This window comes from Trematomus bernacchii, unplaced genomic scaffold (assembly GCF_902827165.1).
Source record: "Trematomus bernacchii unplaced genomic scaffold, fTreBer1.1, whole genome shotgun sequence".
NCBI lineage: Eukaryota > Metazoa > Chordata > Actinopteri > Perciformes > Nototheniidae > Trematomus > Trematomus bernacchii.
In genome coordinates this window covers 7,862,432-7,887,986 of record NW_022987593.1, presented here as the reverse complement: position 1 = coordinate 7,887,986, position 25,555 = coordinate 7,862,432, and the positions used below count along the sequence as shown (strand labels likewise).

Sequence of the window (25,555 nt, the reverse complement as noted above, 5' to 3'; positions counted from 1 at the left end):
ACATATACTGTATCAAGATGTATATAGTGCAGACTTAGTTAATGGTATAGTAACAGATAGATAGATAGATAGATGGATAGATGGGCAAACCAATACCAAGTCATCTTTTGACGGAAAATTACTAAATTAAAAACTAAGTGAATTTAGTCTAAATGTCCACCAGACAATTGTTAGGACAAGCCAGGGTTAAAGTAATAACACATGCACCAGTGAATGCCCCCCTGGTAACTTGACTTCTTCCCTTTTTTGTCTCTCAGCAAGTCATTGATAAATCACACTGTGCCATGTATTAACTTTGGGGATAGATTGCAGCCAGGTCTGCCATTAGTGGAGGCCGGGTGCCATTTTGCCACAGTAACTGTTGATTTATGAGCCTGACACTGTGTACGAGTCATCCATCCATCAAAGTCCGTTGACCAAGGAGACAAGAGCGCATATATGGATGGAGACAGAGTGGCACAGCGCAATGACAGACACCTGGCACACTCACAGAGACAGGGCTGAGATTGGACCTTGTTTGTCATTCTCTGCAATCAGAAGTTAAGGACAAATTAAACTATGATCTAGCCATATTATCTCACAGTGGGTGGTACTGTTTGAAGAGATTCACCAGCAATGTCTAGACTGACAAAATAAACTAACATTTACAGGAACTTGTGATGTGCAATTGTCATTATCTTATAGAATTCAAAAGATAACAAAAAGATTGATCGTTGAACAGATTTGTTCAAAGTTATCATTAAAGACTCAAAATTCTTCAGTGTTAGGCGAAAAATCATCCGTGCAATTTAGACTTAATGTGTCAAAGCCAGAGGTCAATGAGAATCTGACACGTTATGTCTGTGGACATAAAAAAAGAACTGGTACTTTCAAATGTACCTTATCTAAAAGGCCCAGACACACCAAACTGACACCAAAGAACACGTCCTGACGGAACACGACTGTTGTGTCGCCTCACGTCTCCTGCGTCTTGGCCAACAGTCGCACTGGAACGCACCGCAAAGACTTCAGCCGACGGCCAAGTAGCACGTACGAACTGCGCATGCGTGAGTGGCAATAACTCTCCTTACCAGCAGGCGGCGGTAGTGTGTATTCGTCATTCAAAAGAGGCAACAACCGGAAGACAGACTGCGTGATACACCGAGAGAAGAAGAACAGACTGCGTGATATAAACAAACAACAAATAGCGTGTGCGTTCCATTTCGGTTTCTTCATTCCAGATCGCCATGATGAAAAATAAACTCTTGCGTCCAGGTGAGATGAAAATGAAAAAGAATAGCCGTCTGTGTGTGCCTTCTTAATCGTTTGTTTGGGTCCCTCACTTCCGTTTCGCTTCTCATGCACTGATTCGCTAAGCTTAACAGCCAATCAGAGTGATTTATTTTGCCGACGGCCTTGTACCGACAAGCCTACCGATTCAACATGTCGAATCGGCGGCGGAAGGTGTCGACACGGCCGAAAAGACACGACGGTGCAGGACACACCAATCTGAGTAGGGCGACAGGACGCTCATCGACGGCCAGACATCTAGCGACGGCTGAAATCGGCCCGGTGTGTCTGGGCCTTTAGGCAGCACTCTGCTCCAAACCTGGAAACTATGTGTTGTTTACGTGTGATGTTGGTGCGAAACATCACAACGTCAAGGTTGTAACTGGGTATAACAAAGAGCAATATACAATAAGAATACTTTATATTACAAAAAGACTAAATGATGCTGCCATTAATCGGCTGTAATACTTTGAACCATGATGCAAATTGAAAACAAAGTGCATTTTCCTATAGCTAAGTGAGAACATCTAATGTGTCTATTGGTGCATGGCAAAGAGGTTTACAACCTTTCAATTTCTTTGATTGTTCAGTTCAATCATGTACATTGCTCTATTTTAGGAACAGCTGTGAACGGTAGCTAGCTCTACCCTCTTGTAGAGCCAAGCAGAGCTCTGTGGTAAAAAGCTGTCTTTATGGCAGACACCAGATCCCTGGCGCAGTAACCTAGCCTGGCTGCTCTCCCCCAAGGCCAGCCTGAATTAATCATGGCTGAATAGCCAAGCAGCCACTGGGCCGTAACACAAAGCACAAACAGGCTTCTATGGTCTCCATGGAAAACAACATTGGAGGATCACAGGGGTTGATGATACGCCAGAACCGGGATTCATATCTGTGGCCTGAGCTGAACCTGTGCGTCGGGTACCAATGACGGTGTGAGGATTCTTGGAAATCTGAGATATGAAACCCAGTGTCAACAATGACAATGTGTGACTTGATGTTAATTTATTTACCACATACAAACAACACAGCCATGTTTACAGGCTGCATAAAAGAGGTTGGGGAAATGCAAAATGGAACTTTGATGGAAAATTGGTGTCCTAACTAATGTTCCTATCTGTCATTTTTTTTCAGATTGCAAAGAAAAAGTTGCCAAAAAACTTGAATGTAGTGGGGATGCAAATCATTTGTGGAAATATCTATAAACAAATATTAAAAAATGCTTTTAGCTTTGCTAGGGTGAAAAGGTTAGCATATTGAGAAAGAGAAGATACAGTTAAGCCTGATTGTTTCGGATGGACATTTAGGTCCAGTATACATTTCCTTCATTCAACTAAAATGTATGAATGAGAGATGAGGTATTGACGGTGTATGTATGTCACGTTTACAGGGCCTCTTGTTGCGTGTCACTCTCCTTTGGAAAAGGGTTAGGGGAAATAGCCTCGTCTTGATGCTTATGTAGGTCCTTGAGACTGTTAAGTAACAAGTTAAAAACTCCTCGAAGAAACTTTAAAGCATGTATTTATTCCAAAATTATGAGTGTAGTGTAAATCCTATGAAATTGGGACTGAGACCATAACAAGTAGACGTTTACTAAAAAGCTATTTGAGGTCTGAACTACACAGGCCAGATTTCTAAATCTTTACAGACAGCCATGTCATGCCGAAGATGAGAAAAAGCAACAAATGATGGCCACTTTGCACCAAAGGGCAGGAAATTACCCAGCTAAAAGTAACAAGCAGAAACACTGAAGCTGCCAAGACACGGCTGCAGGGGGATGAGACGCTCTCTGTGTGTGTGTATGTGTATGTGTATGTGTATGTGTGTGTGTGTGTGTGTGTGTGTGTGTTCAGTTCTCTCCGTAATGAAACTGCAATTAATTCTAAGGGAGAAATCATTTGAATATAAAGTAATTTGCCTGCAGGAGACGACTGGAGATACAGACAATAGAAGAACGCCCTGTGACAAATGTTGTGCTCCCATGTAGCATCTCTTCTAGTCAGATGGCTTATATCTAGATTTGAAATGCTCCGTTACTTGATATCATCTGTCAGATTGGGATTGTTAGTCATGAGGACAAGCCTGGTCTGAATTGATTATAAAATATGAATGTTATTTTATGGATATGGTAAAGTTGTTAAGACCAGCCTGTGTGTTATTACAACCCAGCATGACCATAGTTTGAAACAAAATGCTCATAAATTGGGTTTGTCAGAGTGACCATGTTTTCACTACCACTGGCCTACTTTTTCAACGGCTCTTCTAACCGGATCTCTTTTAACAAGCTATCTTGTCCAACCAGAGGCAGTGCCAGCTAATTCTTTAACAAGAGCTCCCCCCCCACCCTAACCCAAACATCCATCACAGTGACCCAAAACATGAATCGTGATATGACAACATCTTATAATCCTGCTGATGATCACTCACATTTCCAACATACTGATGTGAAGGGGTTGAAATGCCTCCAGCAGATAATCTGTCCAACTCAAATCCCTCTAGTGCTAGCACTGATGAGAGGGAATGAGCTTCTGATGGTGTAGATGAGAGGAAATGGTGAGGCGATATGCATGCATTATATCAGGCTCTGGTAATACAGTCACAATGTCTGTAAAGTAAGCAACCCTTCACATGAAGTGGGACCAACGTAGAAGATATCTGTATGCAAGATGAAATGGATTTCAGAGATCAGTGAAAGGTTCATAACAAGACTGTCTTTATTTCAGTCACAACGACACAAAGCTTCTGAGCTGATGTTCATCAATTGTTTTTACTGTGAAAAATGTAAAAATTGCCAATAAGAGAATGGTTTCCGCTACCAACCCTGGGATATGAACCAATATTTTTCTTGAAATATGATATCTGTTTAAGCTCACCAATGCTGCTTTCTAAAAGAGTTACATTAAAAAGACATACAGAATATTTGGTACACAGAATTGGCCGGTGGCATCTCCTTCCACGGGACAATTATGTGACAGCAGGAAACTCAAGTCCACTATCTTCTCGTGAACAAATAAACAGTGCCGAGTATAGGAAGGCAATGACTCTAAGCATGATGTGGGATGACGGCGGACTCGTCGAGTGAAGCAGACAATGTCGCTGCTAGTTGGTGGTTCTGGCAATATTTCAGACCAAACAAGATCAGAGGATCCTTCCAAGTCTTGACATGAATAAAGAGTGTAAAAAAACAAGCTGTGAAGTTGAAGGACCTTATTATTTAACACTGAATTTGTCTATTTTGTATACTTTAAGATATGTGACCAGTTACAAATATTCCTAAAATCATATCAGCCTAACATGCTTTTTAATTTGCAAAACATTTAACAGAAATTATACATTTTTATCAAAGCGTAATTAAATGATTATCAAGAGATCATCGTACTGCGACATTGCCCTACTCTCTACACAGAACGCAGCAACTCAGAGACTCCTTCAATGTGTAATACACAAGAATATACAATCACTTGTATTGCCTTGTATGGCTTTGTTTCTCTAGCGTCTGTTGTTGAAATATTTGAAGAACCTCAAAAAGACATGCTGCGTTGTGGACGAGGCAGCCACTCTACATCTGTCAGAGCAGGAGTGGAAGGTTAAGTGGGGACAATTATGCATGCAGTGACCATGGAATACACTGGTTCAATCATCACAGCTAAACACAGCCCTTTTTACCCGACTCACTTCATAACAAATTGTTATTCTGATTAGAATTCATGAATATTTTACAGAAGTAGCACCAAATATTTGGGTTGCAAGCTAACATTGAGATTAATGAACAAAATGGTGATTATTCAGCTAATTGCTAAATCATTCTTGGGGTGTTTTACCCACTTTACCCCACAAATTAGAAGATTGATCCTCTGTCACCGTTGAGAACATTTTCTCTCAGCTGTCTTGCTTTTAGTACAACAAAGACAATGAGAGACAGAGAGGAGAGACACAGCAGTGAAGAGAGATATTTTAAAAGCTGGATATCTAAGAATATCTTCAGAGGGGCAACGTGCCAAGCTTTTGTTTTAAACAATGGTTGACAGTCATTTTTATACTTCATTAAACGTGATAATGGCCAGGCGGTAGTGTGATCCGCACACCATTTCCTTTGTTATTCTGTTGCCTAAGGACACAGGTTTAGTACAACATGCAGAAAGCTGCAGTTAAAACACACATGGAAATAATTGGCCCGCATGTGCCTACGCCGTTTTGACTCGCATTAAAATGACATTCTTTGATGAAATCACGCATCGTTTATCCTGTATTATGCCATTCTCACGCGCGACATAGACCCTAAACAAATAAGGAAAGCAACTACCTTGATTAGGACCAACAGTACATGTTATCCAAATGGAAGTGAGGATTTTGATTATATTAAATATGATTCTGTGACCATGCTGCGACATCTTTCTATTTCACTTGTGTACAGTGTAAAATGTGATAAAATAACAGGTACGTCTGCATTTCTGTCCAAACGTACCCAAAAAACAGAAACCAAACGTAGTTCTCTTCCACGGTCCAATGCACTTTCCTAACCAGGAGGATAGCCAGTTTGTCATGCATTGGTTAAGCAAACACATACACAAACATAAGTGCTTGGATGATTCCTTGAACAAAAAAAGAGATTGCATCTTGACTATTTCTAACATTACATGACATGTTACTTGTTAGACGCTTTTATCCAAAGCGACTTACATACTCAATACTGTGGGCAATCCTCACAGGAGCAATTTGGGGTGAAGTGTCTAGCCCAGGGACACAACGACATGCTGACTGCAGTGGGGTTTGAACCTGTGACCCCCTGATCCGAACACATACGCACAACCCACTGCCTAACATAAATGAAGAACTATCTTAGCATTACATAAACAATTCCATGACAGAGCTCTTTAACACTTGAATTGTATCTTTCTGGAAATCTGGCTCAAATGGCAGGGTGGCTGCTATTATCAACATAAGGAAAAGGCTTGTCAGGAAATAGGGCTCATTAGACATCAGAGTCCAGGCTTTAGGGCATTCTGTTCATTTTTCCAGAGCAACATACAACGACTAACTAAAGTCGGCTGCTTCTGGAATAAGAAGTTCAAAATGAATACAATACTTGGATATAATCTATTGACTGCATGGCTTGCTAATTCAAAACAATGCATCTATGGTCTCTGTCTGGAATAAGATGTCCAGTATTAACAACAGTCATGCTGAAGAATACGTTTTCTCTGTTAACGTGAGGCGACTGTCAGAAAGCAGATACAGAGAGAAGTGATCTGATCATGAGAGGCAAACAAAGAATTTCTTTGTGTGATCCAGAGACGCCTATGATTTGAGTTTGCATAGTGGCAGTAAATAGGAAAGGTTTGCTCTGGGGCAACATGTTAAAAATAGCAGCTGGATCAGGGAGGTGAAGAAGGAAAGAGATACACTTCCAGTCTGCCTTGAAGCATGGAGGAGTGAAATGAGAATTTCTGGGACCCGCCTTTGATTATTCAAATGTTAAAAGATAGCTTGTAGTTTTCAACGTAAACAAAGAAAGTTTCGTACAAACGCTCGTGGTGGAAACATGAATATCCTTTTCATGTGTGTTCAATTCAAGTGATTGGTGAAATAATGTCCTCGTTTAGAGCAAAATGTATTCAGCAGTCCAAGTAAGATACATCATTATTATAACAGTCCCCTCCTTGTTTCCCCAGACAGTGTTTCAGTGTTGAGCTTCAGTGGAACAAAGATAAACACACAGAGGAACTTTTGTTCTAAAAGGACAGACATTTCAAATAAACCAAGCAATAAGTCTAAAACACCCAATCTGTTTTGCTTCCTCTCCTGAAGCACCAACATCATAAAAACAATAGACATTATTAAAACATGAACCTTCAGGGGATACTTCACATATAACATACGTTTAAGGAGCTATTGTAAGGCAATACTTGACTTAATTATTTGCCCAGAGACACAATTTGACAGGATCCGAGCATGCAGCCTAGCACCTCAGTTTAACAACTTCCTGGAGGAAACCCAGAATGGGGAAACCAGGAAGCGGTCTGCAACATTTCCCATCGCTGGTGTTTCACTCAGATTCCTGTGGTTTGTATGCAAGTTTATCAAGGTAGCTTTCTCAATCTTTACATACATTCTGGTACACAAAGTCCTGAAAAGCAAAAACAAAAGTGGGATAAGGTTTCCTAATGTGGAGGTAGTCACGTGAAGAGATATGTGGGCCATTTACTAAAGTTCATGTATGTTTCAAGGCGATCTCCAACAATAAATCTCACTATACTGAGATCAACTCAACTTGGTTGGCCATGAGGGTTGTGCAATAGGTCGCCATTGTCAGTATGTGCGTCTGTGTATTGTGTTTGTTCAAAGGGTGTATGACTGATGATATGTGTATGTCTCTTAATGTCCACTGTGTTTGTATATGTACATGTATGCGGAACAAATTTCCTTACGGGGACAATAAAGTATATCGTATCGTATCGTAACTGAAATACATGGCTGCATACAGGGTAGGACAAACATATTGTGCACTAATGCTGGTAATGTTGTTTATTGTTTATATTGCATAAAGTATAATGATTGTCCGCCTAAAATGTGAAATAACTCCAACTATGTCTTTCAGAAAGCAAGAGACACAAAGCCATGTTTTTGGATGTTTCACATGAAGAGACAGTTCCCTCCGGGTCTCAAAACTTCCTGTTGAACCTTGATGACTTAGGCGTGATTCAATGAAACATCCGTGATGCGAGCTGCCCAATAGATAACCTCTGCGATGTTCCAGCATGAAGACACTCGACCCTTTAACATTTATTCTGAGAGGATTGTGACCAGGTGCTGCCTGTCTGATGGTCCTGTAGATGTATGATGGCAATCGCCTGATGCTCACATCAGTCCGTTCATGGGTTACTGCATCATTCTTTTGACATCTAAAAAGGACTCCTGGATGCGTGTTTGTCGTGGATTATTGAAGGACAACATATCAAAAACAAAGTAAAAATCCAAAACATTTACTTGTTCTTTTTATCTAAATGACAGGATGTTCTGCTTGCCAGTTCAATCTTTTTATAATTTAGGTCTAAAGGAATTTGTTTTATCGTATATTGTCGGACCACATGTACAAAAATGTGGTAACCAGTTTATCCCGAATGGTTAAGAACAACATAAAACATACAGTTAAATACAAATACTCTTGTCTTGAGAAGTTACGTCTGGGAATGTGTCTGGTTTTAATCAGAGATAGCCAGACATTAGACAGAGTTCCTGGTCCCTGATTCAAGGTTTAACCAATGTAATAAATAAAACCTAATAAGCTTTACAAATCAGTCTAACTAGAACAAAGAATATGGCAAACACTTCTTCATTTAAGTTGTAAAGAGCCCAGTTGACCTGATGCCGATAGAAAAGTAGGTTTCCAGGCCAGATAAAGAATTGGAGCTAAAGCATTGTAAACTTCAGGTAAGCAGCGTCTGAACTTAAAGGCAGGGTAGGTAAGAATGGAGAAACCAGCTCGAGCGCGCTAGAATTTGAAAGTACACAACCGGAAAAAATCTGCCCCTTCCTTCAGACTTCCTTACAGAGCCCCTCCTCCAACACACACGAACGCGCACATGACCAATGAGGGCACGAGATAAGTTTGTGCACTAGATGGAAGGCTGACAGGCAGGTAGGCCATCCAGTTATTTTAGCCGGGCCGGCTCAGATGATTGGTCGTGCTTTTTACAGCGCTACGGCTTCCACAGATGAAATGTTTTTAATGTATTTATTGCCAAAGCTTTTAATGTATTCATTGCTATCGGGATGTTAAGAGCATTCCATGGAATATAACAAAAAGTGTTTCTGAAGTGAATTACCTACCCCACCTTTAAGTGATTACCTCAGGTGACATACAGTAATGAAATCAGAAGAGTGTGTCCAAAGCATTACTAGTGTTTGTTTACACAAAATACTTGGTGGCAAAGTTTAGATGAAAGTTTTACTTCAAGCCCTTCAACAGTGAATACCGTTTTACATTTGATTTAGCAGTGTTTATGTATGGACTTTTACATGCTGGACTTTGGCAACAGAAGAGATGTTGATGCCGAGAGCCTGAAAGCAGGTCAAGGGTAGAGGAAACAACTGGGGGTCAGGAGGCTGGTTCTGCCAAGGGCCAGCCTGTTTCAGCACTGATGATCATTGGTATGCAGCTTTGCCTAGACCTACAGCCCTGTTACTAATCTATACTTAAAATACATACGAGTGACAGAAAATGCTAGCTTGATTAGTTTAACCTAGTTTTAACATGATGACTATCACAGAAGCATAGATAAATATTCGCATGGCAATATTTTGACAAACAAACCATTAAGGGATATGGGAAATCAGATTGTCTTTAGCATAGCAGCATCATGCAGTCTAACATATGACTAATACAGATGGATATGCCACAGGCTGCAACACTTGCTTATAAGCATTGAGGGGGAAGAATATTATCTTATTATTATATTAATAATATATCTGATATTCTGAACAAACTGTGCTGTTGTATTTGCTGTAAAGTGTCTTTACTGTAGGGTATTTTTTATTATATGTACAGCACTTTGGCTCGACCAAAAATCGTTTAAAAATGTGCTATATAAATAAAACTTGATTTGATTTGATTTGAAGAAAAACCTAAATGGTCACCATTGTGTCAATATTCAGTGATGGTCCTATTAGGCAAAGCCTGGTCTGTTTCCAGTTAAACATAGTTGGATATAATCACCTACATAACACTCTATTCATGAAATCATAAAGCTAGGCTCTGTATGTTGAGCACACTGCACCATGCCTCTGAAACATACTGCGCAATATGGACTATGGTTGGTCATTTAGACCTTAAAACATTTTGTATATCTTCATGTAATATGTGCAGGTGTGTTTCATCAGGAAGTGTATATATATATATATATATATATATAACACAAAGTATCTACCTAAACAAGGACAAAGGTAGAAGACAGAGCTCCAGAGAGGAGAGACGTGTAATGGGATTTGGACACTTTGCATTAAACCTGTGAGGAGCTTCTGTGATCTCACTCAACAATGACATTGTGTTTTGCTTTGAGAAATCTCCCCACAGGGACCAAGGTGAGCCAACACCTTGAGGCTTCAACAAAACATTTTTTATGAAAAGGAGAAGCATTTCATTTTACGCTTTAATATTTACACCTTCTACAGCAACTTGGCTGGCAGGCAAGCAGAATTAGCATATCATTACACCCCCTACTGTGAAGAGAAGATAACAAGCTGGGGGGTAAGTATTGCTTCCTGTTAAAAAGAAAAAAAAGTATACTATACTGTTCCAACATGTCAATATAACCAGCATAGTGGTAGTGTTTGCATAGTCTGTAAATGTGTGTAGTCAGTTTGCATTAGCCATTGGACAGGTAAATAAAACATTTTCACAGTCGATGACTCAAGGTGTACTCCAGAGTGAAATTCTAAAATAACATTGAACTTCGTGATCAAGAAGTCATTTAATTGCACTCCAGTTGTAGTTCTGTCTTGTATTTCGTAGTTTTCTTGATGTATAGTAACAACAAGAAAAACATAAGCCTCTAGAAAGTAAAATGGCAAAGTGTTCGTTGTTTGTACTGAACTGTTTAATGCAACCTGCAGGTCGGCTCAAATCTATATTTCAGACATATCTGCAGTTCAGGTTTTAGCACGTGTAAAAAGAAAAACCCAAAACTAAGTTTCAGCTTGAAAGCGTTTACTTATTTAGTTCGCTACACCTTGCTCAGGGATGCCTGCATAAGATATAGTAAATCCAACATAGCTCCGTCACAATACGAAAGGAATTATAGGAGCCTGAGATATAGAGTGGTGGATAAGATATGAAAGCATTTCTACTGTCCATCTTCTTCCTGAACTTTGTTGTTGGTATGCTACATCAAGTGTGTGTGTTAAAGGGCCCATGTCATGCTTTTCCGGTTATTACCCGTCCCCTTGTGTGTTATGAAGGTTTTTATGCATGTAAACGGTGTGCAGAGTCAAAACCCTCAAAGTACACCCTGTAGCGAGTAAAACTCTAACACAGAAAATACCTCCCCAAAACGCCTCGTTGGAGATACGTCATTGTCCATTTGATTCTTCCATTTCGTTCCGGGTACGGCATGATGTCATGCCGTACCCGGAACGAAATGGACCAATCCGTGGAGCAGTTACGTTACGTCACGTCACGTTACGTTACGTCCGCGGAGCCGTTACGTTAAGCCCCCGCTGATTGGTTCAAATTGACCAATCCACGGACTTCCTCACACACACACACACTCTATGTGCAGGAAGCAGCTCTGCTGATTTCTCCTCCCTGGCTGCAGGCTGATAACAGACAGTTGGGATCGCGGCGAAATTCTCTCTGCAGACCCATTCTCACAGCGTTTATCAACCTTTTTCTTACTCAATATCAAGCCACACTTATTGTTTTTAATCCGGCTGTGAGTTTGTGTGTGCTCAGGATGAGTTTGGCTGTATATCCTAAACAAGGAAACAACACCTCCACGGAGCTCAGCGCGATTCACAACGTCCCGACCAATCAGAGCACACTGTGCTCACAGGGAGGGTGGGGGCTGGAGCTATTGGAGCTACAACGAGCCGTTAAAGGCAGAGAGTGAAATTCAGTGAATACACGTAGTTTACAGAGATGCTGTATGAGAAACCAATGTGAGTTTGGAAAATTGCACAATATAAATCTATTTTAGTAGACCTCAACAATGGAATTATGATCAGTGGAAATGGCCATGACATGGGCCCTTTAAAGAAATCATCAAACACGCCAGTTTATACTGTCAGTATCACCTCACTGTGTCTCTCACTGGAGCTAGGTAAACAGACGGTCCTTTACTCCTCAAACTATGAGAAGATATGCCGTTTAAGACTGGCTTATAAAGTCAGGAATAGGCAGTCACTTAAGGCCTTTTTCTCAGCAGGCTCCCTTTGGGGTTGGGTTAGCTATTGGTTGGGAGGAGACTCTGGGGCATGCATTGGATAACCTGAAGGAACAACAACTCTGCAGAGGGCTGCTGTAGTTTGTATGGAAAGTTCTGGGGGAAGGGGATATCAATTCAGCATGGCTGTGATGTCCCCGTTTCCATCACCACAGAAGGCGAATAAACAAAAAGGGAAAAGCAAAGCTGGCTGACCAACCAACATGAGAAAGAGCTCTGTCATGAAAGAACCACCAAACACTGAACATGGCTAAAAAGATACATTTTGTTCACGTCTTCAACTGCAAGCCAGAGAGCTCAAGTAACAATAAATGACTCCTTTGGTCATGCCGCTGCCAACATGTTGGCCTCTTGTTACAACCCTAAACAATTGATTAATTTAAAATGCGTTGAAAATACAAGAGAATCCATCTTTTACCTTGTTTTAACTGAACTCTGACTTTAACCGTAAACGTAGGGCTGCACGATATATCGTGTTGTGACGATAATCGCGATATTCACATCGCAGGACGTGTGATTTAAAAAAAAAAGTGCAATATTAAGTAGGCAAATTAACTCAAACACGTCATGTTACAATTCTTTTGCTGCTTGCTACAAAAGGAAAACTCGCGCAGCTCTCATGTCAGGGGTACGCGAGTGAGTGACAGCAAACCACCAATCACAATCAAATCTCCAAAGCAAACGGACGGTGATTAAATGTAAAAACACTGAATAAAGTAGTTTCATGTGTTTCTCCAGTTCGGCGCTGCTAACCGAGCTAGGCTCAGCTTGTTGCTCTGATAACTTAAGATCCAGACGTCCGTGACTAAAATCCTTCATCCGGTTAAATATAGTTAGAAAAATACCAATTGTATAGCATTAAAGTTCAAGAAAGGATGGTTTGCGGACAAAAAAAAAAAGTCTTTTTTTCAATTCCTGTATTTTTTCATATCGCAATATATCGCAGGGGAAGAAAAATATCGCAATATCAGTTTTTTCCAATATCGTGCAGCCCTAGTATACATGCATGATTATGACACAGTACTAAACATAATTGTAAGAACAAACAAAAGCACAACAATAGATTTTCTTACTTCTCTTTGGCATTATAGATAGAAAGTTGTGTTTGCCCAGACTTTTAGATGTGTGCCTGAAGTATCTTCCTCCTCACAATCATCTACTTCCAGAAAGAAGTGCGTGTTAATGGATAATCCACAGATCTTTTTTCTGTCAAAGATTTTATTCATATTTAATAAAGGTATTAGTGTAACTATATGTAGGAATAGCACTATAGGCAAATCCAAAAATGTAATCTAGCAGATCTTTCAATGTCACAGTAATGGTCTACATGTTTGCCCCTTTGGCCGATACGGGCAAAGTTTAATTATTTGTTTTGTCTTTGAGAGTTTCCACCAACACTTCCTGGTCCCAGCTTCCTCCAGCATAACCAGTCTGTGCAAATGTGTTTGTTAGCTGGCACTGTTTATAGAAGAAACATTAAGAGGATAGATGTTGGCCAGGAATAAGATTACACTGTTCCTTGAAACAACGTCACTGCAACACTTCAACATGCAGAGGAATTCTTTGGGAGTGGCTTCACCTAACACTCAGTAAGGTTTCAAAGGAAACTTACAGTTGAACACTTCAAATAGAGTATGTGGTCTTCCGTTTGTTAATAGACACGCATCACCGTATTGATTTAATGAAAGCCAAAGATGAGAATGAACAACCCACAGAAAATAAAAACATTTACTCTCTCAGAAAGATTGCAATATTCTAACAGCTTAAAAACCAAACTTTCTAGTTAACAAAAGTGTCTATTATTTTCTAAAACATTACACAAGACTTTGGAAAACATGTCTGGTCAACAAAAATAAAAAGTATTGTGTTCATATTTACCAATTGTACGCACAAAACAATTAGTCCTCGAATAAGTGCACTGAATAATTAGTCGGCAAATATGGGCACCAAATTCAAGCAAATGATTCATTAAAGATCACGCTCATTGGGTTGAAACACGCATCAACAATGCAACCGATTACAATACTGTGACAGGCAGCACACAATAACCCTTACACTACAACAATAGGTCTTGTTGCAATTAGAAAGAACAGACAAAAAAGTCCTTTTAACTATTTAAGCCCCAAATTGCCATGGTTGACGTATTTCATAACTACAGTGTCCAAAGAGAAATGGGCTACTATAAGCTAAATCAATTTGTGAAAATACCACCCCACTGCTGCAAAGCCCCAACATGTGGTATAGACTGTACATCTTTCTCAAACAAATATCTTATATTTAATGTTGACACACTTCTCTTTCAAACATGGTGGAATCCTGAGGGCGTCTGCCTGTTTGCCGTCACACAGCAGGTGCTAAAGCGTAGTGGCTACATTATCTGATCTGCTTGAGGGCTAAGTAATGACTAACCATACAGGTAAGCAGAGAGCAGACATACAGGAAGAGGCCATTTGGAACCAGTTACAAAATGTATGCTGGGTAGTCGAACCTGAGTGCTCACCCTTAAGATGCAAATGTATGGTTGTATTTTAATGCTGTAACTGTCAACAAGATGTTAAAGCCAAAATGTCAACCACAACAATCACCTTTTCTTTAAAGTGGACCTATCATGCTATATTTGAATAATATAGTGTAGGACCATACCTATATAAAAGGCATATTTATACTTTTTTTTTCTTCAAAATACCAAACAGATCATGCATTTTAGCCATGCCTCATTTCGCTCAATTTGAAAAATGTTAGCTCTGTTTTTGCAAGGGCTGATTCTGTGAGAACAGCACCACCTACAGGCCTGGAATATGTACTACAGCGTCTCCAGCGCTTTCGAACGGCAATGGCCGTGGCTGTCTCCTCCTGATTGGTGGAGTTGGCCCAATAGCCGTAGCGCCACTGTCCTGACGTCAGGACAGTGTTCAAATCTGGATCAGTTTTTATCAGATCCGTTGCAGCCCCTTTTTTAGAGATTTGGGTATGGAGGAAAATAGAGAGGGTTGTGTTTTCTGACACTTGGTGAGTTCCCTGGAACACCGGGGACACATATTCATATTCGTATAAAAGACGTACAAAAGTGCATTTTGCATGATAGGTCCCCTTTAAGGAAATAAAAAGGTCACAAGCAGACACAACGAGTTAAAAATAAAGAATCACAGTAAACAGAGTCACGCTTATTAAGACGACAGCCCTCAGGTGCTTCAAACTGCTCTCAGCTACAGTGGAGAAGGAGGGAAAAGGTGTGACCATGGAATTGGGCTGATGCGACAGATAAGAGAGACGCAGATAGGGTTTCATTCATGTGTCCGATTAGAGGGCTCTTTGTTACTGCCAGAGGGGGCAAAGCTCGCTCGGAGAGAGGACGAGAATCGCCCTCGCTCGCCTACCACTCGTGCCTTTGTGTGCTACTGAAGGGATAGTTTGTGCGTTTATTGAATTCCTTATATGAAGGGAACTAAAAGAAGTTGCCATGTTGATCCTCAGGGTAATAACTCTAACATAAATGCAGTGTTTGTTTACTAAATCAGGCCACATTTCTCCTTACGATTAAATCTTAAACACTTCAAATGTACAATTGCGTTCTTCTAATCTTAAGGTTAAACAGGGAAGTTGTTAAACCGTGAGTTAACCCAGACCTTGGCACATTTACAACAAAACTCATCTCCAGGGTTGGATAAGTGAAGATATCCTATTTGTATGGTGTTTAAATGGTTTTATATGAACTTGTCTTCAGCCTTATCTCCACATCTCCCTGTAGCCCTTCTTAAATCGCTATGATTTACAGGAAAAACAGCCTCCGCCGATGTGCTGATACTAAAAGTAAAGCCATTTGAATCAATTTCACGATTTTACTACCCGATACATTTTAAATTCCAGAGCACAGTTACTTTGCACGTTCTCGCCTGAAGAGATGTGTAAGAAAAGGTACTAAGTAGGCTATTTTAAGAAGCACTGGGAAGATGCAGTTTGGAACAATTAATTCCATTTATGACAGCTCGCTTCTCAAAGGAGGATCCTTAGTGTCAACATCAGTGCAAAAGATGCTAAAGTGAGCTCCAACGTACCTTAAAATAATTCTGAACAAATAAAAGAAACCAGGTTTTCTCTTTGATACAAGTAGAGGTACAGGAATTCAGAACAAAGCAAGGCGTCTGTGTTTTCTCTGCACCTTCTAAAGGAAACTTAATACAGGCATAGAGCATCAAATATTTACAAACCTGAAACATAAGTGGATCTTTAAACTACAGCCAGATATAGATTTAATAAACAGTATTTTGAGTGGTAGTGCAATTATATGTATCATCAGTTGCTCAAGATAACTGAGAACAACGAAGGAAAAATGAGTTATTAAATACTAAAAAATGATGTCAGGAAGCTATTATTGTTACGTTAATAATCATCAGATCGTTTTTTCTAATGAAGTCCTGTAATAGAACAGAAACAGTTTGGTTGGTGAGGCCCTAGGCATGGATTCTTAGATGTCTAATCCCCAAAATGGATTAAATATGAGACAAATCATTACAAAACACAGAAGTTGTAGTTGCCCTTTCTTACGGAGTGTAGAAATTAAAAAGGAAACGTATATTACTTAAAAGCAATATTTCCGACAACAAACTAAGACATGAAGAGAATATGTCCACAGATAGATGTGGTTTCCCCCGCTGTCCACAAAGCTGGCAGTCAACCCTCTGACCTTGACTTCAGGTAAAGCCAAAGTTACATTCCACACAACAAAACCCCCATCTCCTGTGTCACTGACAGAGGAGCCATGATCAGCCTCAGAGCTGTACATTAGGCCATGGTTTACAGATCCTGCACTCAGTGGAAGGCAGCATTGCAATGGTTAAGAGATAAACATGATATTTTTGTTGTCTATTATCATTAACCAGATTATTATAAAAGGGACCTGATGCCCCGACCTTTGCACTCTTTCATTTGATTAGCATTGTAAACATCTTCATCCTAGTCTTATCTTGCTCCATGCATGTTAATAAAGTTAATTGGCATGTGTTAATATTTTTTAAAGTAAATGGACTCAGCAAAAATGTGAATAAAGACAATCCATCAGCTGTGGGAAAACAACCCGTTTAAGAATTTATTTTTTTAAGAGTTGCTAGATTTACTAGCCCTCCTTATTGTTGAGCCTGTATAAGGAGATTTCATTACGTGTTATCGTGTATGAAATAGGAACACTGTATAGTACTATGATATTAACTTTCTGCTAGCTGTTCCCCATCTCAGTGTCAACTGAAAATGACATCCGAGTATTACCCCAACTTTGCAGCTCCTTGCAGCTTTTAGCATAATCTTTTGGTAACCAGACCAAGAAGACAAAACAAAGCCACTTCCTGTTCAAATGCAGGATGCTTCTTACAGCAAAAGGATGGCACACAAAGAGAGTGTATATGCTACCTGTGTGAAAAGAGGAAGTAAGCATTTGACCCGGGAAAATAGTCAAACATTTACCAAGTGCAAGAGATGCAAATTTCTTAAGAGTTGGCAAACTAAACTAGGGGTAAACAAAAGTGACCATTGGACCATTTTTTGAATATGACAGAGACAGAAATAGATCCCCTATGCTTCCTCTGGCTTGCTAGATGCTAAACCTCCGAGCTGTGCTAAAGCATAGCGTGTAATCAGCTGGTGTGATTTCCTCGTGGCCTACGAGCTGCTGCCGAGAGCTTTATCTGAACCAGTATGGTTTGGATGGCATCACAAATCAAACAATGAGGTGATAGAAAACTGCATAGAGTTGTGAATTAGGGCAGTGATTCCCAGCGGAATTGAGAGTAACCCTTTCATATTATCATTAGTCCTTAGATACAGTGTAGAATATATTGCTGCTTAAAAGGTGAAATGCTTTTTATTACAAAATATGTGCAGCTGTGTGATAATGTTTTCATTGAATGTATTTATAGAAAATAACCAATATTTCCATAAATTGTGTAAAGAAATAAGCCCTTAGGGTCCTGCTATAAAACTATATGGGTGTATATAGATGTGTAGGGAAACAAAAAGCCAATGTAAAGAAGGTCAGTTTAAGGTGAAAGCTAACTTTCCGTTCTGTACAGGAAAGGGTTGTATTTAATCAAATCAAGTTTTATTTATAATTTAAACCTGGAGTCATTTATTTATGTTTAAATCAGTCATTGGAAATGCATAGAATCATGCTACTGTATATTTCGAAGTGTGAATAACACTGTGCTTGGTTTCAATGCATGAACAAATTATATGAAATGAAAAAAAGATTACTGCCTCCAGCGCACTAGCTCTGCTTTAAAAAAAGACTATAATATTGTCAACCATGAAAAGTACGACCCAGCGAGCCATGACAAGGCAAACAGCATCTCTCAGTAGCAGAATATGAGTTTTTAACTACAGTTATGTGCAGCTGTGTGTTTAGGATACACATATATTACAATGTTCTCATTTAAAAACATTAGGAATAGTTTAAATATTAAGCTGCTAGTTATTACAAAAGGGGGCATACAATGGTGTGAATCCTCTTTTTCTAAACTCCCCTCTCAATTTCAAATCAAACATACATACAGTACTATAGCAAGTGTGAAACCTACAGTGTAGTGTGAGGTATAGCTCCTTTGATAGATAGGAGATGAAAACAAAGCAAGCACAATGAAGTGCTTAAAAAAAAAACTAAAGCAATACCGAATCCTGGAGATATAGCTCCAGCGCATGCGTCACGAGTAATCACAAATACTGTTTTAGGTCACACTAGAATTGTTAAAAATAATCCTCCTGGGGAAACGGTGTTGGATTCAGCCAGATGCAGTGGAGGACTTGAGCATGGCAAAGGCTGCAAATGAGATTGTGCTAAAGAGGACACTCTGGCCTCTCCGGTAAATCTAATTATCGTTCAATTGAAGGAGCAGAGGATGTGGAGGGTATGAGAGGAAGAGTGTGGAGGGTGATGAGCGTAATTAAATGCATGATGTGATCTCTCAAAGCCTAAAATGACACTGACCATACTGAACATGGCTTCCCAGGGGCACTGACAGCTGATCTTTCTGTCAATATGCCTGGCTGTCTTTCTAGCTCAAGAAAAGTCAGAACAAATTCAAAGTGTCAAACAGCCATTTATCTTTAGACTGTGCACCTGAAAACAATATCTCCTTGTGATACGTCTCGTATTTTCTGTCTCATGAATCTAAATGTTTTTCTGACTCTCACTAAAAATGATACAAGGAAAGAGTTTGTGAACAAGAATGCAATTCAATATAAGCTCTTAAGAAAATACAAATGATAAATGTTTCACTTTAGAAACAACACTTGAAGTAATATAGGCTACTCAATCTGCATCTAAAGCTGAATTCCCTGGCCTATAGTATATTGTAAAAGAACTACAAGCCTATAGTATATTGTAAAAGTACTACAAGCCTATACTATATTGTAAAAGTACGACAAGCCTATAGTATATTGTAAAAGTAGCAACCTCTTGTTCATAAGTTGACAATGACAAAAACATGTGAATGCTGAAACTTGTTTGCCTTAAAATCTGGTACAGACATACGTTCACACTGTCAGCTATCTGTTCATCAACATTTGCATATACATGAAAGTTTTTACCACTAGTAAAAGCCACCATTTTTGCAAACACTTACATTGTGTTAAATATCTACCATGTGATTATTATTTGTGTACACTGCATATCTTTGAAATCATGAGAAGTTGAATATCAAAGACAACAAATACTTGATTGTGCTATTTTAGTTTCTGAGATAAAGCCCTTTTCTAATCATACTACATGTAGTCTTTCAGGTAAGGGCACAAGACAGGAGGAGACTAATGGAATATAAAGAAAAGCGTTAAAAAAATATATATATATATATGAAATAGATCTGTTAACATCTAAAGCTCAACTTGAAAACATAAGCAGTAGCTATTGCTAAAAATGTATTGCTGCTCTTTAGTTGCACAGGACACGCAGTGGTTGACTTGAAGGTTAGATGATGTAATAGCTTTGTGTTTAGTAGTGAAACAGCCACACGAGGAGAAGTGTCCTTACTACAGTTCACTGTGGGGGTTGGTATTAGGGCAAACTTTGTGACTACAGACATGGAGGATGAGCCTCCCTTTTCTAAAAAAGGACTCCATTGTGTTGCCACAGTGACAGAGCAGTTTGGCTGGTTACACCTCCACCTCTCTTCTTCTCTCGTTTCCTCCCAGCTAACAGCCAGAATAATTTGAGCATGCTCTCTCCTTCACGCTGAACTTCCTTGTTACTGGTAGTTTCATTCATTCTCGTGCAGGTGCTGCGAAGACATTTCCTAACTCAGGCAGCCAAAGGGCTATTAGTGCAGCAGACAGACAAAGCTGGATAAGGACTTTAGGGTGTCCAACAACAGGTAGTAGACAGATAAAGCACACACACACTCTGCATGACCTCAATATGTCACAAAAAACACCAGCTGATTTGCTTCAACAGCTCTTCTGCCAGGTTAGATCTCCTGACAAAGCATCATGTCTTCTTCAATTAAACACTGAGGAAAAGTGGGTTGTGTTTATAATAAGTGTAATGTTATATGGGTAGATATAGCCAGTTAGAAGATCATTCAAAACTGTACAAAATTGTAATAGGTATATGAAAAAGACGAATAATAAGAAATATGCCAAATGAGAACTTTGACACAATATGTAAGCCTAGTTTTTGCACTGAAATTGTCACAATACAAAACCATGTAGACCAAGATATTTAGTGAATGAATAATATGCGTTTCAAATCAAAGTAATTATAACGCATGCTGCTCAACATACAGTAAGACTTTGGCTCCTAAAGTATTTATTAGTGTTCCAAGATCATCAACGCCTTGTTATGCAGATGAGGATGATGTCAGACTTTTCAAAGATGTGTCTGTCAGTACTACTACTAAAGGGTGACAGCGTGTTATCTCAAGGCCTATCCTAAAGCTCTCATAATCAGCTTACCAGGTTGAACACCGTCTCCACGATATCCCGGTTGGAAACTTCCCCAACTTCCACCAGGCCAGCGAGCACGCCGAATTTCATCTTTATTCCCCGGATAGGCACTCCGGGGTTGAGCGCCATGGCTCCTGTAGTCCCGTCCTGAGCATCCGCAGAGCCCGCTGTCTCCTCGCTAGCCATTGCTAAGGAAGGACGGGGCAGGTGGTGTTCACAGGTAAGGCACCTGTTCACCTCCAAACGGTGACAGAGCAGAGAAGGAGAAAGAGAAAGAGGACTCAACTCCCCTTCAGCTGAGTTGTTGACAGTCTAAAGGCACACAAAGCAAACCTCCCCATCCAAAATAGTTGCAGCGAAAGTAGGCACAAAAAAGCCGTTGTTAGCTGTTGACACTGCGGGATATGTCACCGCTTCACTCCACACTACTCCTCTTCTTCCCTGGTCCGTAACTTGATCCCACAAGGATAGATTAATGTTGTCAAAAGCCGCAAGGAAGTCTGCAGGTAACAAGAGGGGGGCAGGTGAAGCAGGGCTCGTCCTTAACCTGTTTTCCCCCCTTGTAGTCGGTCAAACAAGGATACGGTCACTTTAATACCTCCGTGCAGCAGTGGAAGTTGCTATTGAAACTGAGTCCAGACACTTGACAGGTAGCGCGTTTGGCAGAGGCTAAACACTCCCAAACTGGAAAAGGGGGGTGAGTCTGTCAGCAGCTCTGGTGGAAGTCGACAAAACACAGCTCGATCCTTCCCGGTTAAACTCCTCAGACTTGCTTAAATGTCAACGTTAACCCAGCTGCGCCGCATTCTCTTCCTGATTTACCCCGGTAGCTTCAGCTCGTCACCGCCATGACAGTGTAGCTCTTGAGTGAGCGGCGCATGCGCAGTGCGGAGCTGAGTGTGTTCAGCTCATTGGCAGGTGTGCGGCTCAGGTGGCTTTACAGCACGACACGCTGGGACTCAGCTAAAATCTACACAGCTTCCAGATCTATTCTGTTTCAGCAACTCATATTTCATCATCCTGACCGGGATACAGAGGCAGTGGTGGAAAGAAACTCAATGCATTTACTCAATGTTCGGCATACTTGAGTTTGACGTGCTGCTGTTTTGTACCTAACCTAACCCGTGTAACATTTTTAATATTACATTTTTTAATTATATTTGTTACTGAGGACTTCTTTCTCCACTGATATTAACATTTAATGCAGCTTTATACTCCACTACATTTCAGATATAACATGTTTTACTGACCTACATTTTTCTCAGTGCTAGTTACTTTACATAAGAGTTAACATAATAATATCAATGGTTCAGTTACTCTGATCAATTGTTTTACACTTTTTTTATTTGTATAAGATAAATAGCTTCAATAATGTACTTATGAAAATTATTAGTCATAGAAAAAAAGCATCTTACCCTAAGAATACTGGCAACGCATATCAAAAAAGGGTCTGTATTTTATTGCTTTAATATTCAGTAGCAGTCCTGCAATAAGGAACATAGCCTCTCATTGCACCTCTTGAGAAAGTAAACAGCGTGGTACGTTTTACCTACTAAAAAACCTGGAGGGATCTGAAGAATGGCAGAACAATTCAAAAATATTTTTTGTATTTCATATTTGTTTTACCTATTGTCTATTGTAGATGTTTCTATTTTGTATTTGTCTCTTAACTTTTGAACTTCTTTTATTGTTATGCACCAACACAAATTCCTTTTATTTGAAAACCTAGGTTGCAATAAAACTGTTAATGATTCTGAAAATAATCCTTAACCCATATAGTATTTATAAGATCATTCAGCAACTAAGGATCAAACCTAAGCACATAACAGAGGAAAATAAATATCATAAATAATTATTCAAAACATTACTGTACTATACTTTGAGCCCCTCAGCGAGTAACTTGTATCTCAAGATGGTCTAATTTGTTGAACAAGCACATAACACAGCCTTTTGCTTTGGAATAAAATAACAAACTTGGGGGATTGAAAAGCATTTAGAAGTTTTTGCAGCACAACAGCACATTGACAGGTGTCTCCTGAGGCAGTGAAAAACAAACATTAAAGCTTAGTGACAGGTGTGCTTTGCTTGCCATTTCAAATCATCACCAACAACGCATGCCGTGTCAGATGTTTAAACAGCTGAAGACATGAGCAGTCACTGTAGTATCCATACATTTTTGCATGAAGGACATCCAATTAAAACACCATTTGTAAAGATATTATCTGTATTAAACAATTCCCTATATTGTGATGTTTTTGCCTTCTCCTTTCTCTGCTCATGCAGGTTACCTCATATTTTCTCTGCATCATGGATGAGCAACTATGAGTGTTGTTGCCACAGACGCAGCTGGCGTCACTGTTACCACTGACCTCCTCCCAGTAAAGTGTATCTGAGTCCTCAGGGACCTCGGGAGTCATGGAAGCCTACAGCAGCACCCGAGAGACACAGGCCTTGTCTCTGATGCACAGTAATGACCCGAAATAAGCAGACTTGTTCACTGCAGCCCAAAGGTAGACCTTCTTAAATAAAGCTTTGAAAGGCTTGTACTGACCTTTGAATTGAACACTGACCATGTCCTATTATTTATCTAACTAGGCTCTACAGCAATAATGAGACTCAAAGCCTGAGACATTCGGTGGTGTATCAAAGTGTTACTGTAGTCATTTGCAGTCTTCCTGCCATTCTGTTTGAAAGTACTATGTGAACAGAAGATGATATTTTCTGTTCTTTTTTGTCAAAGACTGCAATTAAAGCAATGAGCACCAAGAGATTTATTTTGTGTCAGAGTAAATATTGCATTCAACACACTGAACACAGAGAACAGTACATTAATGAGGATTAGAGATTATTCCAAGACATCAGTTTAATATCGATGCTCGTTAAAACAAAACACCAGAACTTTAAGATAAAACAAAAACTGCTAATACAAATGGGTGATAAAACAAGAGGACACACACATTTACCTCTCAACAAAGATGTACTTTATTATCCCAATTTTGGAAATGTTTTTGTTGCAGCAGCATAAAACAAAACAAGGCATTGCACATAATAACAAATTAAAAGAATAGAAATAAACAATTCTAAAATATAAACATCTCGAAATACAAATAGAAATAAACCATTATTTCTATTTAAATGACATTTAAAAACAAATATTGTATGTAATTTATCCGACTATTGTTACTCTAAAGAATTAACACACACTATTCATGTTGTGAGTGTGCATGATTAATTTTTTTACTTTGAATATTACCAACAGACACATTCTTCCCTTTGTTACAATAACAGTTTGGGTGTATAACAAGCTGCACCCGCTTGACAAATGTACACACCAGACTGGTTCAGCCTGTTCAGAGATCAGGATGGTGCCTTTTTATATTTTCATTTAAAGGGGACCTATTATGCAAAATCCACTTGTCATAACGATTTTTTGGGTTGTGTAACCATTAGCCAATCACCAACCAAGGTAACACTGACCCACCTTATCACCTGAATCTCCTCCTAGAGCACCATTGTGTTCTTTTTAACCAAATATCTCTCAGAGCGGTGTGGGGAGTGGCTCCTTATTTTCATCTAAAGTAACAGACACAGAATCAGCACTTTTGAAACAGGGCTGAAACAGAGGGGTTTATGGGATGCTGCAATGATCTGTCTGGTATTTCAGCCAAATATTTCAGAGACATGTTTTGTATATCTGAGACCTATAATATATTGATGAAAAACAGTATAATAGGAGACCTTTAAAGTAGTTAAACCCAATATACAATATTAGATGTGTGAAGGCAAATTAAGGGTGTAACAATGTAATATGTATAGGCTGAAGATATTAATATTGACAATAATTGTGATATTTAATCACTTTTTGTTTTATTTTTTTATTATTTAAAAAACTTGAAGTACGCCTATGCGTCATATAATTTCAGAAACTAAGAGACACATTTTTTTTCTGGTCCTATATTAATCGATTCTCCAAAAACAGTTTAATAATATTATTTATCTGATATCCATGCATTTAAAAGTATATGAATAAACTGAATAAAACTATACATTTCACAATGATATCTTCAGTTGCTAAAACATTTAAAATAGCCACATGTATTTGCTTTCATGGACACCAACAAGTAAGTTATTTCCCCTTTACTTTATGAGATTGATTCATTTTTTATAATTGTATGGTTATTTTATTGCTTTTATTGTTAAGTTTGGTTCAGCTTAGTCTTTACCAATTATATAGTTTATAAACCCTTTTTGTATCTTTCATATACATGTTCATCCAATTTGTTATTGTGAAGATTGCCTTTCTATTTCGCTAATTAATCTTGTGAATACAAAAAATACAGTTACTTCATATGCCACCGTTAATATCATTTGACCAGCAGAGGGCGCCAACAAAAACTACAAGTACTCGCGAGAGAAGACAAATC

At 39.2% G+C, this 25,555-nt stretch overlaps 1 protein-coding gene across 3 annotated transcripts in view; it reads right to left on the bottom strand.

Moving 5' to 3' along the window:
• lrba (LPS responsive beige-like anchor protein) overlaps positions 1-22,002 on the bottom strand; it is a 185,632-nt gene extending 163,630 nt beyond the window's left edge. For all 3 annotated transcript variants that reach the window (XM_034130210.1, XM_034130213.1, XM_034130211.1), the window contains exon 1: positions 21,141-22,002. In XM_034130210.1, the coding sequence (XP_033986101.1) occupies positions 21,141-21,317 (177 nt within the window). In that variant the 5' untranslated portion in view covers positions 21,318-22,002. The remainder of the gene's footprint in view (positions 1-21,140) is intronic.
• Positions 22,003-25,555: the final 3,553 nt, after the last annotated feature.